Below are 14963 nucleotides of genomic sequence, written 5' to 3'. Positions count from 1 at the left end.
TGGGAAATGCCTTCAGGTTCCCAGCAGGTGCCTGAGCACTTGAATACAACTAGCTTCCAACAACATTTCCACCTGAAGTTTGAAAGCACAAGTCCTGTAAAATACCTCCATCGCGCAGGGACGGTCCTCATCTGCCAGGGAATTCTCGCATCCATGCAATCCAGTGAGGAAACAAGCCACTCCAAGGTAAGGTGAGAGGATCAGAAACGTTACTTAATTTACCAGGGATATCCCAGGAAAGCTTATGTCAGAGCTATGGAGGAACCAGACTCCCTGTCCAGCTGAGAAGCACATTGCAAAGTCTCAGGCAGGAGTTTTCCCCAGGATGTGTGAAACAGATGATTCAACCATATTAAATTCCTTGTACTGCCCACGTGACTCAACACATGCCCTCTCTTCCTGCAACAACAACAGGTACCTTTCACAATCCTAGGGAACAACACGTGTACCACACATTACTGCAGCCAGGGCTCAGCCCAGGTGCCCTGTCACCGGGCAACCTTTCGCTGTCACTCGTCTGCAAACATCACCAACTCCAGAACAACAGAGTTTACCTTCCCATGGCACACAGAGCCTGTGCTTCCCTCTCTGGCCATCCCTGTACCTCAGCTTGAGTAAAACCCCACCTTAGGAGCACAAGACAAACACAGCACACTGCAGGGGCACTTGTCAGACCATCATGTTTTACTGCGGTGAACAACACAGCTTGAGGGGATCCTCCTGACAGGCAGGTATGGCCACCCCTTGCAGGGACTCCTCCAGAAACCTGCCATCTCTGTTAAGAGGGAATATAACAGGTTTATTAAACTGTGCTACAAGACAGATGGGGTGTGTATTACTCATGCAACTAACAAGGCACAGAGAAACCTCTCCCATTTTCCTGAAGATTTTTGGCCGCCTACTGCTGTGACCCAGGTGTCACTTTGTCACATCTGTCAGACCACTGTTAAAAACACATCCTGTTTAACATCACAAATATGGTTTGTAATAACAAGAGTGCTAGGAATTCCAATAAAAAGGCAAGTGGATACCCACACAAAAGAACAGCCAAGTCAAGCACAGGGGTCTTGCTACTAAGAAACTCTTACCAAGGTTTATTTGTTTTCTGGCTTTGTGGTTAGTTTGTGTTAGAATGCTACATGTGACTGTGTAGCATCTTTAATACAAATGAAAAATATACAGAAACTTCAAATTTAAAAGAGAAAGATATGGCACATAAGCATGAGATGGCTTTTGGCTGCATGCCCTTAGCATCTACACACTTGGGAAAACAACACAACTCCCTCAGCTACTTTTTCAGTGAAACACACGCTGACTTTTGAGCCTGGCTAAAACAGTTATTGTGGATAAAAGTGCTATGAAACATGTTAGCACTTTGCAGCTTGAATCACAGTTCTGTCTCCGGCCCTGTAACCACTGAAAACCAAATCCTAATTTCTCAATTGAATAATTTATTATCAAGCATAATCAGGAAAATATTATCAATAACATGAGGACAGGATTATATCAACTTATCCCCAAACAAAAACCAACGTACATTAAAAAAAATAAAACAAAAATTCCCCCTGTGGATAACTTTCAGTATCCTATTTTGGTGGGATCTCTTTGTAACATAGGTCTCCTGCAGTGTATTCCATCAGCCATTTCAGAATCACTGAAACCAGGGATGGGAGAGGACCAGTAGTGAGTGCATCACATGTATCCTGATGTAATCGATACTGATTTGGACTCATGGAGGCAGATTAAAGCAAGGCTATTTTCAGTATTTAAGTGCCTTGACGTTCTATAGAACAAATGAAAAAGTCAGAAATGCTGCAAATTCCTGCAGGATTCTCCACTGGCTGCACTGAAAGTCTAAGTACACCTGTATTAGATGACAATAAGAATATATCTAAAATGACAAGCTGATGGCAGTATTAGGTATTTCTAACTTCCAGGTGCTGTCCCTCAATCCACGCTCTGGTATTTCATTTGTGCATCACACCTAGCAGCATGCACACAAAGCATTTCCAACTCCCAAGACAACACAACAGAGCAGCTTCGTCCTGAAAGTATGTGGAAATAGAGGTAGAGTGAAAAAGTACATTATGATTTCTCACCATTTGGTACTTGTTTCTGACCATGTAACCTCTCAGGAGAGCCTGAAGAGCAATAGTAGCATCTCGCATGCACTGGTATCTCTTGCGGACCACGTACATGCGCTGGAACTTCTGAATGGTGATGGCAGCTCGTGTTCTCCGCAGGAACTTGGCATAGCTAAAGAAAAGATTACAAATAATACCTGTAATTATGTTCCAGTGATTGAATGCTTGTTTGCTTTTCAATTTCCTATATCTTTAATTTCCTCTTAATGTTGTCAGTGACACAGTATATTTACTTGCTATTCTGCTGTGTGGCAGTACAACAGAATGACAAATTAACAGAAACCTTGCAAAGCTTTACAGAGAAATGCTTTCACTTCCCCTAAAAACTGTACTATAGAACTGTCAAGGTAAACTTAGCTTAATTTCTCATCACCTCTTCTCCACCTTTAAAGCTGTTTCCACTATGTCATCTTCCAGATCTACTGTCCTAACCTCAGCTAGTAGAAAATGCTTCCTTGTTCTTGGCTCTCGCAGTAAGACAATTACAAAGCATCTTAACACAAGCCTCTTTCCAAAGGTTGGTTATTATAGTCTTCATCACCGCCTTGTCTTTGAACAATACCACCTGTATTCCTGCCCTTCTCTCTGGCCTCATGGCCATCCCTCAGAAGTCAATCCAAACAAATCTCTGACTGATGAATGTCCCTTTACAGCTGCACCCTTGATGAGGAATAGCTTCTCCAGCAGGACAGACCCAGATGGGAGGGCACATGGAAACTGAGCAATGAGGACTCAGACAGTCCTGCTTTTACCTCACCTGCAACACATCTCCTACTACTACTTGTTTTCTGCATCATAGAGCCAGGGTGCTACTGTCCTCTCAGAAAGGTCAAAACCAGGCAGGACACACACACTCATTATATTCAATTTCCTTCATTTCCCTGGAAAACCATTTCCTCTCGGGCAGTATAGGAAGGTGAGAACCAATGTATCACATCTCAATGCCCTACTTACAGGGCTCTGGACTGAGGCTGGTGTGGGATTTGCCCTGAGCAGTGCTTACCATCGTGCTTGGTACCCTCTGACATGTCTCTGGATGGTGATGGCAGCCTTCCTCATACGCACGTACTTCTTTCTCATCAGCCAGCCTCGGATCGTCTTTTGGATGCGGATACAGGCAGCTCTCAACTTATCTGCCCTTATTTTTTCCAGGTAGGCTACTTGACCAGCCCGGAAAAATATTTTTGTCTTACCAAACTGGTACTTATCCTTGTCCTATTTTCAGAGGTAAAAAGAGGATAAGTTACAGCATTAAGAGTTAGTGCATAAAAAAAGGCATGAAGGGCTAAATGAAAGCACAGTTAGTAAAGAGGCAAAATTATCTGTGTAATATTTTGGGTAATCTGAGACTTAAATTAAGTAGTGAAGAAGGGTATTTTGTCTGTATGATTCTGTTAAAAAATTAATACAATAAGGCCACAAGCATGGCTCAAAGGAGCATCCTGAGATTTTTTCTTAGATGAGAATGCCATGAAGATGATGACATGGAAGGCTAGAGGAGGTGACAAAGAGGCCCAGAGGATGAAAGCAATAAAGTCAGTGCACATGTACAATTTTCTGCTTAAATTGTAGCTGAGCCCTCTGAACGGTCCATCTTCGACCACATTACACAGTGCAAACAAAGCAGCTGGGGCTTCAGACACGCACACATCACTTATGGTATCAGGACTAGGGCAGAACAAAGCATGCTGCTGCTGCTCAAACACATCTGGAATTTCAGAACTAAACCAGAAAGAGAATAGTATTTTATGTCTACAGGCTGTAGTACTCCTTTGAGGGAAAAACTGAGAATATACAAAGGCACACTGAAAAAAATTAATTTTGTTGGCTGTTTGATTCTAAGCTGAAAGGAACAGCAGTCAAAGAGCTACAGCTTACAATACATGTATGGCTTAGTACTCTGTGGAAGTCCTAAAATAGTGTGGCTATGAGGGAGCAAGCAACACTGTCTTTATTCCTGCAGATTCCAAATGCTCTCAGCACTAAGTCTGATACCTGAATTAGCTTCTCCAGGACATTTTTACAGGTCTGCTTTCGGTCACCAAGGACATCTCTCTGCTTCATCAGAACACGGTAACGGCTGAAGAACTCTTGGTACGTCCACCTGTCCCAACAGCAGAGACAGTGTCAGTCCCAACAACGAGCATTACCTTAAAAAGAACTGCAGCTGAAAGCAATCCAAAGAGAGCAAACACACCTGGAAGGGAAGCCAGCGGCACTGATGCGGATGGTCTCCAGGACACCACAAGCTCTCAGCTGCTGCACTGCTCGCTTTTCATCAAATCTAGGTAGGAACAAAAGGTGGGTGTGGGACTAGGTTTGCATTACTTGGGGGTCCTGGTTGTGTGCACACCCGGGACAGAAGTGGCACAGTGGGGAGCAGGGGTGGGATGTGATGGGTGGCGAATAAGGTGCTCCTGAAATTCAGGGGTAACAGAGGACAGCCTGGCCAGAGAACTGTCTGAGCCCATTGGCACTTCCTGCTGGTCAGCCCAAGAGCTACAGGAGTCTTTGTGTGCCTGGGCTTTGAGAAAAGCTCTAAGCAAGTTCATACATGAAAAAAAAAAAAGATAATGAAATAGGCTTTGGAATCTGAAAAAGCAAATTCCAGCAAATGTCAAATGAGCTCAAGGAGTGCAAACTGCCAGTTACATTTAAAACTGCCAGCAATGAAAATGTTGGAATTTTTTTCTCATGTATCACCATAAACAAAAAAATGGTATCAGGAATTATTTCTCCCTCTATTAATCCCGAACATCTCCTGCTGTAATACACGTACACACACACAATGAACCCATAACCAGAGAAAGGAGACACAGTATTTGCTCCTGAGTGAGCAAGTTTCAGCAGAGCCTTGAACCTCGGTGGCCCTGGGCAATCCCCTCCCAGCACGGGCTACTCAAACCACACAGGAACTGGCATCTTACGTGAATGGAAACTTGAAGTCATTTGGCTTAATACAGCGCACGTAGTGAGGAGTTGTAGCATTCAGGGTTTCCATCAGCAGATGAAGAGAGTTTCGAAACTTTTTGAAAAAGAAAATGAAAAAAAATATCAGTGAATAGCCTCAGTAAGCTCAGTCATGTTTGAGATAACCTCAGAAAATGGACCTCATCTTCATACTTTTAATTATGGCAAAAATAGGTGGATATCTTATGTTTGGCATATTCATAACTGGAACCAGGTTTTCTGGGGATTGAACCCCACTTTTGATTTGAGTCAGACAAAGCAGCACATGATCCAAAAGACCTAGTTTAAGATTTTCAAAACTTCTCAGCATCCATGTTAAATCTGTTTTGAAAAGCATCAGTTTGGGGTTTGGCACCACAATAAGAAATAGCCTCCCTGAAATTGTGCCCCACAGAGCATTAGTAATTAGGGACTATTTGCTCCAAACTCCAAGGTGTAATAAGCTGCACCTCTCAAAATCACACAGGATCCTATGAGGCACCAGCACGCCTTGGGACCTATGAGAAAGGAGGTAAAGGGAGAGATTATTTAACAGAGCTGCATCTTCTAACTCACCTGATGTCCCACAGTTTTCTTATGCTCCTTGCTGGCTTGGCCTGGCCTGGCCTTGGCAGGTTTGATAGGCATTCGAGACAGGGGCACGCGCCCTGAAGGGGTTGCTGATGTGGGACTGAGGACCTTCTCCTCATCCTGGAATAACTCTGGCAGCAGCTTAAACTGGTAGAACAGAATAAAAAACACACAGAGGGTAAGAATCCAGCAAGTGACTGCACCTGTTTGCACTTAAGGCTAAATTCCAGGCTCAGTTTTTTTAAGAACTGCATTTTTGTTGAACTTCACAGGAGACAAATGCAAAAAGCAGACAAGCTAAGTGGTACAGTGAGTGGGCCATGGTTTAATACCAAAACTTTTGTGGGTTTGATCAGTGAGTCTCCTTCTGAAGATAAAATTGTGATTTGAGGTTTTTTTCATACAGCCAACAATAGCTTCCATGTGAATCTGTTAGATACTGACAGCAGTTTCATAGCTACTGGCTGCAATTATAAATGGCTGCTTTGATCTAAGGAGGAAACCAACCGGGTCCTCTCATATTCCAATGGTGCAGCAGTCTCCTTTGTGGTTGAGAGGTATCTGGGACACTGAATAAAGCAGCAGGCAGCAAAGATGATTCCTGCTTTATCACTCCAACTTGAAATAATCAGCTTAAGAGAGGAACCATCAACTGAAAAAAAAAAAAAACCACTAGCCAAATTTATCTGATTGAGATCTACTCCCTGCCAGTGGGAGTGGAGGAAAAACCTGAAACATCCCTCCAATACCACACAGGACTTCTGGTTCCCTTTCTCCAATGGCTACAAAACATACTGATACATCACAGCTGCTCTGAAGTAACTTATAACTAAAAATAACACCACCAGGTCTTTCTACTGACAACTACAACAGTTCAGAACCATTATAAGAGTAAGAGAATCTGAACTTCTCTACCTGTCCATAAATAATTTTATATCTAGCATCTGTGCATTTTTTCCCAAGAGATAGGAACATTCATTTTTCAGTACTTAGAAAGTGCTTGGGCCAAGTACAACCTAAAAAATTAAAAAATTGGTTTTGTCTTATGAAACTTGGTGAGCAGACACAATAACCAATGAAACACGCTGCACAACAAAATGGCACCTGTGCTCTGTGGTTGTGCCAGATGGGCCGGGAGAAGGCATCAAATGTTCCCCAGTAGCATCCAGCACAGCACTCCAGCAAAACAGAATGACTAAGGATGCTACAAAGGCATCCTAAATTCCTGAACTTAGAAAGGAGTATCACAGCTTGGCTTTATCTCACCTGAGTCTACCTCTGTAGCTGGTGGAAGAATGACATTTGCAGAGGGTGATTTAGTCTTTCCCTTCCCCTGACTCAACTCAGAGCTGAGGATGATTGGGCTACCACCTCTTTGTCAGCTGCCCTCGATGCAGTGAGTTGATGTGCACAGGCATCTGAGCTACAGAGCCAGGTCTTTTCAGCCTATACAGAAACTTGTTTGAATGTGACATGATTTTTCTGAAGCTCCTGATTGCAGATGGATGAGTTCTTCTAAGCTGTCCATACCCAAGTCTCACTCCCTTTCTCCAACCCTGGGAAAATCCGCCTGTAAAAATGAGCAAGTGCATATCAAAGGCACTATTTTCATAGGCACTGGCCCAAGTGTCCCCAGGTAGAAGAAAGGAACAGTGTCTGGCCTCTCCAGTACAGGTCAGCAATAGTGGAGCAGTGCTGCAACAATCCACACTGCAGGGCCATTCCTGTTCCTGTCTGGTTTTGGGTTTTAGTACCTCATCGATTTTCTTTGTTTCGCAGAACACTAGGAGTGTTTAAAGAAAGGGGAAACACTGATCAAAGGGTAGATAATTTATGTGATAGAAAACAAGCAACAAGCATTTCTTCCCTGTAATTTTTTCAGACAACTTAACAGACATGCTGCTAACAATCTTACAGATAATTTCTCTCAATACAGAGCCACAACAGAAGATTTTAACAACCATGCCAGTAGCAAGCATAAAAGCCCAGGACTGTTGTATTGCTTTCATGATACATGCATGGAAACTGAACTAGTTCAAAGAGGTTCTGTGGGTGGATTTACAGAGAAGGCCAAAATAAATAGCTGAACTCTACAGTGCCTGCTGAGAGCAGAGTGTGTCATGCACTTTGGAGAGCAAAGATGCATCCAAGCTGTATGTGAGATTGGGCATGGGCAGGATGACAGATGATGCATTCAATTTAGAATTACCTTCTGTTGGATGTGCACAGCAAACCCAGAAAACGCCACCACCAACAAAATAAAGTAAAAATCAGAAATGCAGTTCTACTACAACTACTAACAAAGAGGTGCTGATGAAAAATAAAAATGAAACATTCTTTACACTGGTTTTGGCAAAATTTACCATGGGGTAAAACCATGTTTCTTTTTAGTGTTTAGACTGAACTGTCTCAAGCTACACTGAGCCTGCCCAAGCTGCTGTCAGGCTCTTATGGCAGCTCTGTCCCCACTGCCTGTCCCTCAGTCACTGGCTGACATCCCTCAGAGCACCCTGTTCCTCTGCCCTGCACAGAGTGGCTGGCTGGCCCCTACCAGCTCCCCAAAGCTGCCTCCTGCCTCCCCCTCCACCCCCAGCAACTGGCTTCCCTTACACCACTTCAACACTTCTCCCAGTGGAAAGTCTGCTGTGGTGTTTCATTACACCACATGTTTTAATCATTTAGCTTCATATTATCAGCTCAGAATAGAAACAGAAGAGAAAAACATTGGTTTTCCTGATAAAAAAGCATAATTTTAAATGGCCTGTCCTTGATACCCAGCTTCCTGAGCCATTAGAGCCAGCAAATTCCCAACAGCCACCACTGTGCAATGTCAAGTTAATTGCCTTCCCATTTCTGAGAGCACAACCAGTGTTTCTGCCATTACACAATGCAGGCGATGCCACTGAAGGCCTGTTGTATAATATTCCTTCATGCAGTATTTTTCAATTCAGATGTTATCTTTCTTTCATAGATAGCAAGGAGACAAGATTGTCAATTCTGGTTTGTGCCCTTAGGGTCTATATACTTTATTCCTCTCTCATTTTGCTTCTGGAACAGAACTTGTCTTTCCCTCAGAAATTTTCTGCTCACTTGTCACACCATAGACAAGGAGCTTCTGTTTTCAGGTTATAAAATTAAGGGCTTAACTGTTGACTTCTTATACCCCTACAGTATATCAGAAGTCATTGACATCTCTACAGAAAATATAGCAAAGTTTTGTGAAAAAGAAGCCCCTTCCCCAAACCCACTCAAAAGCCCAAACCCAACAAAAGAGCCCCCAAACCACAAACAGTGAAATCAGTGGCTAAACAGACTGATCTTACATGGAAAAAAATTAGGATATAGACTTTCTAAATTCATAAAGATAACCAAGAAAAACACAAACTATATTGAATTTCAGCTGATCTGATACTAAGGGAGAAATGTTTCCTAGATTTTTAAGGAGTTTTATATGATCCTTAATTCAAGGGATTCATAACTGCAAAAGAAGAAGAAAAAAAACCTTTATACTAACCTTACTTGATTTTAGGACCTTAATTTGTTCTTCATAAACTGTGTCTTTATTCTTTTCCAAAAAGCCTTCACATTGATACTCCACCTGAAAGCCATCATTTTACCACAGAAAGAAATTAAATAAGAATAACTTGCATAGAATTTACCAGCTGTAACATTCACATTTAAAATATAATTCTTTTATATACTGAAAATAGCAGCTCCCAAGTGCATCTTCATTAAACATAGATTTTCCTCAAAGAGAGTGCTTTCCAGTAAAACATAGAACATTAAAATAGAGAGAGAGGAATATTGCTATTGCATTACACCAGACACATTTCACTGCTGAGAGGTGCCCGTGGGTAAGGCAGCATGACTGAATGGTTTCCATAAGGGTGAACAATCAAAACGTGTGTTGAGCATCTCCTGCACTGAACTCATCAGGGCTGCAGAGCTGTCTGAAATCCAGATGCAACCAAGAACGAAGTATCTCCTCTCCTTAGCCAGGAGGCAGTTAAGTACATCTGCCTGAAGCTTATTGTGGAAATGCCTCATTTGTGCTCACAAGGACTAATTTTACCAGAAGCCATAAAATGTCTGAATGTTGTGAAAATACATAACAATCCTCTGTCACAGGGCTACAGGGTCTCCTGGACCAAAGAACAGCCAGTGTCAGATAAAAACCTACCATTTATTTCACTGTCCTAATTCAAGGCTGAAAGAAAACCAAAACTACTGTCAGAAGTCTGTTTATCAGTGCTTGCACAATGACACTACACCCTGAGCTGCAGAACATTTCAGGGAATTCCTAGAGGGAAGAGGACAGAGGATGTCCCCAGGGTCTCTCGGCAGCTGAAAGCCCACCCTGAGCACTACCTGGGGCACCATCCGTGCTCCTTCTGCGGGAGGCTGTGCCAGGAGAGGGCAGCAGCATCCCTGCCTCATCCAGGAGGAACCCGCAGCACAGACCCCTGACCTGACAGCTGTGGCTTTGTTTTTCCTCCAAGATGTCTGTGTACGGTCACATAAGCAGACAGAAAACATAAAATGCTTAGTACAGACAGCACATCAGAGCTTAGAGCTTTGATAGTACCTGCTTGGAGCCACTTTCACCTTTCCTTGGACCTTGCTGCTCACAGACTAGACCTAGGAAAGCCTTGCTTTCTATATCAAAGTTTAACCTAATGAACAGATTATGAAATATTAATTCCTTCTTCTTCTCTCATCCACAAAATAAAATAGAACTCGTGAATCTAAACAGTTACAGAGATGTTCTTGCTGCATTCATTAAGGTAACACTAGATGCAAAAAGAACAGGATCCTTCTTCTACACAAATTCAGGAGCCTGGGAGAAACCTACTGGAGGCAGATAAAGGCCTCCAACCCCTCATGTCAGCATGTGCAGACCTACTGATAAGAATCCCAGAGCTTCTGGAAACCTTTTTTGACAAAGCTGACAATATTCAGAGGCAGCTTTTCTGTATAACAGAACAACTGTAATAAATGGGATTATCACGTGTTTTGTTTTAACCTGAGTGGCTCAGTTTGACGAGCACTGGGAGCTGAACATGACATGCACTCCACTGAGACACCCCTCAGCCAGCTCCCTAGAAATAGCTGTTCCCAGAGCAGCCGAGGCGAGGGTGGGAGCAGCACACACTGCTCCAGCAATAGAAAAGGGTGTGTTAGCCTCTCTCCTCTTTACACATTGAGATGGCAGCAAAACCAGCATTAATTCCTTGCTGCTCTTTAGCTAAAAGGAGTGGGGGGGTACAGGATTTCCTTTCTTGTACATTTCTGTTGCATAACTGGAATTGACACAGTAATGCTGAGAGCTGCAAATGCACTAAGCCTCCATGTCTGCAAAAAGGATGGTCAGTGGTTACAGCATGTGATAGGAGCTCGTTTGTGTCCCTGGCTCTGCACAGCTGCCAGTTCACTTTCTCCTCCTGATGGGGATGAGGCAGGCACACTTTTGCAAGAGCTGAGTAGAGTCAGGGATGGCACTGCCCAGTCCCTGCCTGTAGCAGCCCCAGGATCCCCTCCCAACAGCAGCAGGAAAGCAGGACTGGAGGAAAAGTCCTTACCTTGTCAGCAAAGTGCTTGATGATAAAGGCCTTATTTGACAGACGTGGCTTTTCAAAGAGAGCACATTTATTCAAATGAGTATTGTACAGTTTTTGGGCCCAGGAATCATCTGAGCCTTTTGGCATCTACGGAAAAGAATACAGAATCCACTTAAAATGCCTTGAACACTTTTCACTAGCAAAAGCCTCTAAGGAGATGGGGACAACCCTTGATGGTTTGCTTTGACATTCCAGCTCCTTGGATTCCCAGCATTGCCCAAATCAAGGACACAGTACCCAGCTGTGCACCTGCCTGCTCCACACCGGGTACTGGGCACTGCTCGGCAGCAGGTGCAGCTGCTGGACACATCTGACACCAGCAGTGCCTCCAGTGTCACCCTGCTGGGACACATCTGACACCAGCAGTGCCTCCAGTGTCACACACCTGAGGGCAGGGAACCCAAAGGCATGGCACCAGGCTGAGCAGAACTCATCCACCTCTGTTAGAGATTTCTGGGGACACTTTGTGATGCAAAGGAACCCCACACTGGGTTTCCACTGAGGCAGACACTCTGAGCCGTCCCCTGTACATGGCTTGGCATAAAATAAACCAAGATAAAAGACAAAGGGTGAAACACCAAGCAAGTGGCAATTTGGGGAAATGTGACAGGACCAAGGACTGCACTCACTATCCTCAGGGAAGAGAAAACTGTCGAAGTCCAAACAAAGTTGATCAGAGACACAGGAACAGATAGAGATACATGATGGGGGGGAGGAGAGGGGGTTCATTACTACAACCATTTTTCTCCTCCTGTAATTGCCAATTCTGTTTGTATGCTTTCCAAACTCTTGCACCAGCAGTGTCAAAATGACAACTGTCTGCAGATGACTTCTCCCTGTGAGGCCCAGAAGCAGGACAGCTGATGACCCCTTTCTACGAAAGCCCTCGAACACACACCTTGCACTCCTCATCCAACAGATCCAGAATTCCCATTTTGGCCTCTATGAGGTTGATGCACGGCTGATTGTCATAGAAATCAATCAAGGTCCATGGTATTTGTTCCTTCATATATTCTTCTTGTTCCAGCTTAAAGACATGCTACAGGGCAAAAAGAAAACAGTTTTCTGTGAAATAAAATGCAGAATAAATACATTGAACTCTCAACTGAATTCATTTTGGCACATTAATCCAGGCTGTCAAGTGACACACTAGTTCAACTGAATAAACCCTTTAACAAGTGTATGAGAAATAAATTAACCTTTTTTCCTGGCCTAAAAACAACAGCTAAATTAAAGCACTCCATATTCTCTGCAAATACCCTGTCTTTTTACTACTTTGTCCCACAATTACTATAAGCTCTTTTCTCATATAAAAAACCAACATAAAACCCACAAAGCTTCAAGTGCAGGAACAGCAACCTATAAAGTGGGATATGCCAAGCTTTTATGATTTGGAAATTATGAGCACTGCTCTATTTCAAGCAAAATTTCACTAGAAATACTTTTGTGTTTCCTTGTAGAAGAACAGAGCTCCATTTCCTCTTAAATGGCTGCTGATTTTTTTTCTAACACGATGCATTGCATTAAAATTTACTCTTTGGCAAAAGCTGAAGGAGTATTAGCACTAGGAATCCTTTAATGAAAATTCTGTGACAGGTTTATCTGGTACAAATATCAGTAACCATGTAGTTGTATATTTATTCAAAAATATTATCACAAATAACCTGCACAGCTTTAATGAAAAGTGCATAAGAGAGGAATTAAAACTTCAGGAAAAAGCAGAATAAGACATTAAACAGGCAAACTGTGGTCTTAATAGAACAAGTGCTTTGAAAAACCAAGAAGACTGCTGACTCCAGTTATTTTTTATGATGTTTCATCCCCCATTTACATTTCTCTGCACACTTAATGCTGCTGTGGCAGGTGCACCCATGCTGGGAGTGCCCCAGCACCAAGCAGCACGGGCAGGGTCTGGGGTGCCACAGCACCTGAACTGGGGTGCCAGTCCCAGCTGCCTCGAGCTCAGTGTACAGCCCACAGACATCTCACAGCTCCCCAGCACACATCTGTCAGGCAGCAGAAAACCACCCTGACAAAGCTGTTTATCCCTTTATCTCATTAGCTTAACGCCATCCTTCCCAACACTGCACTCCTGAACCGCGCCCACGGGACCCATTCCCACCCTGCACCTGGCAGGGAAGCCCTGGCAGCGTTCTACTGGCAACTCATACCCAACCCAAGATCTGAAAGAAAACAGAAACCCGTTTTTTCAGTGTGAAGGAACTAGCAATTAGGTGGTGAAAAATGCCTTCAGACCTGATTTTCCCTGAGGGCGGTGGGCACCAGGCAGGGCTGGGTGGTTGGGCTGTTCCCAAGCAGCGGCCCTCAGCAGGGCTCAGGCTGCTCCAGGCAGCTACATGAAGGTTTGCTGGCTGCCACCAGCCACAGGGCTTTAATGTAAAGCAACCTCCACCCTGTGTGCCTGCACGGCAGCCCAAGGGGTCCGTGTTCACCAGCACTGGGTTTGGCAGCCTGGCAGGACAGCAGTGCAACAGCCCTGTCACCCCCTCCTCCGTGAGGCAGGTGCTTACAGCAATTGCACAGGAGTGAAGGGAACAGGGGCACAGTGATCTTTACTGAAGAAGAGAACCATTACAGACAGCTCTTACAGCAACTAGATTTTGCTGCAGAGTTGAGCAAACTCCAAGAAGCCCTGTGCCCAGCAGGTACGACATCCCACTCACGGAGCTGAAGCCAACCATGGCACTACCCACACAGAAAGGACATGCCAAGGCTGGAAAGCCCAGCCTCTGCTCCAGCACCCTGCTTACTCCCTGACACACAGGGACTAAGCAGGGCACAGGGGAGCCGGTCCTGCGAGCACACACTGCCACAGAGGTGCGATCACAACGAGAGTTCAGAGCTATCCCGGTGCTGCAGCAGAGCCTAGCAACAGCCCTGGCAGAAATAACTTGCCTCATCATTATGCAGGTAAGATATGTAATTGCAAACGTCACTAAGGCTGAGGAGAGAATCGTGATCTCTCTGGAGGAGGGGGAAGAGCCGCCTTCTGCCACACGTCATTCATCAACTTCAGGATGCAGCTGAAAAGCCTCAAAAAATAACACCGGGGAGGAAGCGCAGGCGGCCGATCTCCAGCAGCGAAGCCGTGCTCGCCTGCCCATCCAGGGGCTCTCAGAGGTTACAGAGACACCACTGACTCCAACTTCATCCACACGGTGCTCTCACTGACAGGCAATCTCAGGGTCTTAATTGCCAAGCACTGCTTCTGCCTTATAATTGTTACTGTGATCGGAATTTCAAATAGTCCCAGAGCAGCAGTTAGTCATAAAATCTATTTCTAGGAGATAGTCGATCTTTCCCCATCCCTCAAAGCCCACAGCCAGGACAGCTGGTTAATAGACTGAAGGAATTCATCCTAACCACTGGGGACCCAATTAGCAGAATGGACTTGGATGAGAGGAAAGGGAAGAGGAAATGCCAGTCATTTCCTACTTACCATATTGAACTGCTGCTGCAGTTTTTCGTTGGCATAGTTGATACAGAACTGTTCAAAGCTGTTGATTTCGAATGTTTCAAATCTAAAATATGCATATACTCAAAATTACTAGTGTACTGAAAAAAAAAGATAAAATTACCCCAAAATTTTTATTTCCCTCCCTCCAGTTAAATTAATTATTTCAGGCACAAATAACACAGG

General features: G+C 44.1%; 1 protein-coding gene across 17 annotated transcripts in view; it reads right to left on the bottom strand.

The window, feature by feature from the left end:
• Positions 1–14963, bottom strand: part of MYO5A (myosin VA) — an 89165-nt gene that overhangs the window by 30307 nt on the left and 43895 nt on the right. For 11 of the 17 annotated variants that reach the window (XM_017742562.1, XM_017742567.1, XM_017742568.1 and 8 more), the window contains 11 exons: positions 14763–14844; positions 12201–12341; positions 11264–11389; positions 9199–9282; positions 7894–7896; positions 5670–5831; positions 5072–5169; positions 4342–4428; positions 4140–4248; positions 3148–3359; positions 2100–2256 (listed from right to left, as the gene is read on the bottom strand). In XM_017742562.1, coding sequence (XP_017598051.1) covers positions 2100–2256; positions 3148–3359; positions 4140–4248; positions 4342–4428; positions 5072–5169; positions 5670–5831; positions 7894–7896; positions 9199–9282; positions 11264–11389; positions 12201–12341; positions 14763–14844 — 1261 coding nt within the window. The remainder of the gene's footprint in view (positions 1–2099; positions 2257–3147; positions 3360–4139; positions 4249–4341; positions 4429–5071; positions 5170–5669; positions 5832–7893; positions 7897–9198; positions 9283–11263; positions 11390–12200; positions 12342–14762; positions 14845–14963) is intronic. The other 6 variants (XM_017742564.1, XM_017742569.1, XM_017742572.1 and 3 more) reach the window with 1 other exon arrangement.

The sequence above is a fragment of the Corvus brachyrhynchos genome, unplaced genomic scaffold (genome assembly GCF_000691975.1).
Source record: "Corvus brachyrhynchos isolate BGI_N302 unplaced genomic scaffold, ASM69197v1 scaffold97, whole genome shotgun sequence".
NCBI lineage: Eukaryota > Metazoa > Chordata > Aves > Passeriformes > Corvidae > Corvus > Corvus brachyrhynchos.
The sequence above is the reverse complement of the archived record's forward strand: the minus strand, read 5'-3'. Positions and strand labels throughout refer to the sequence as shown.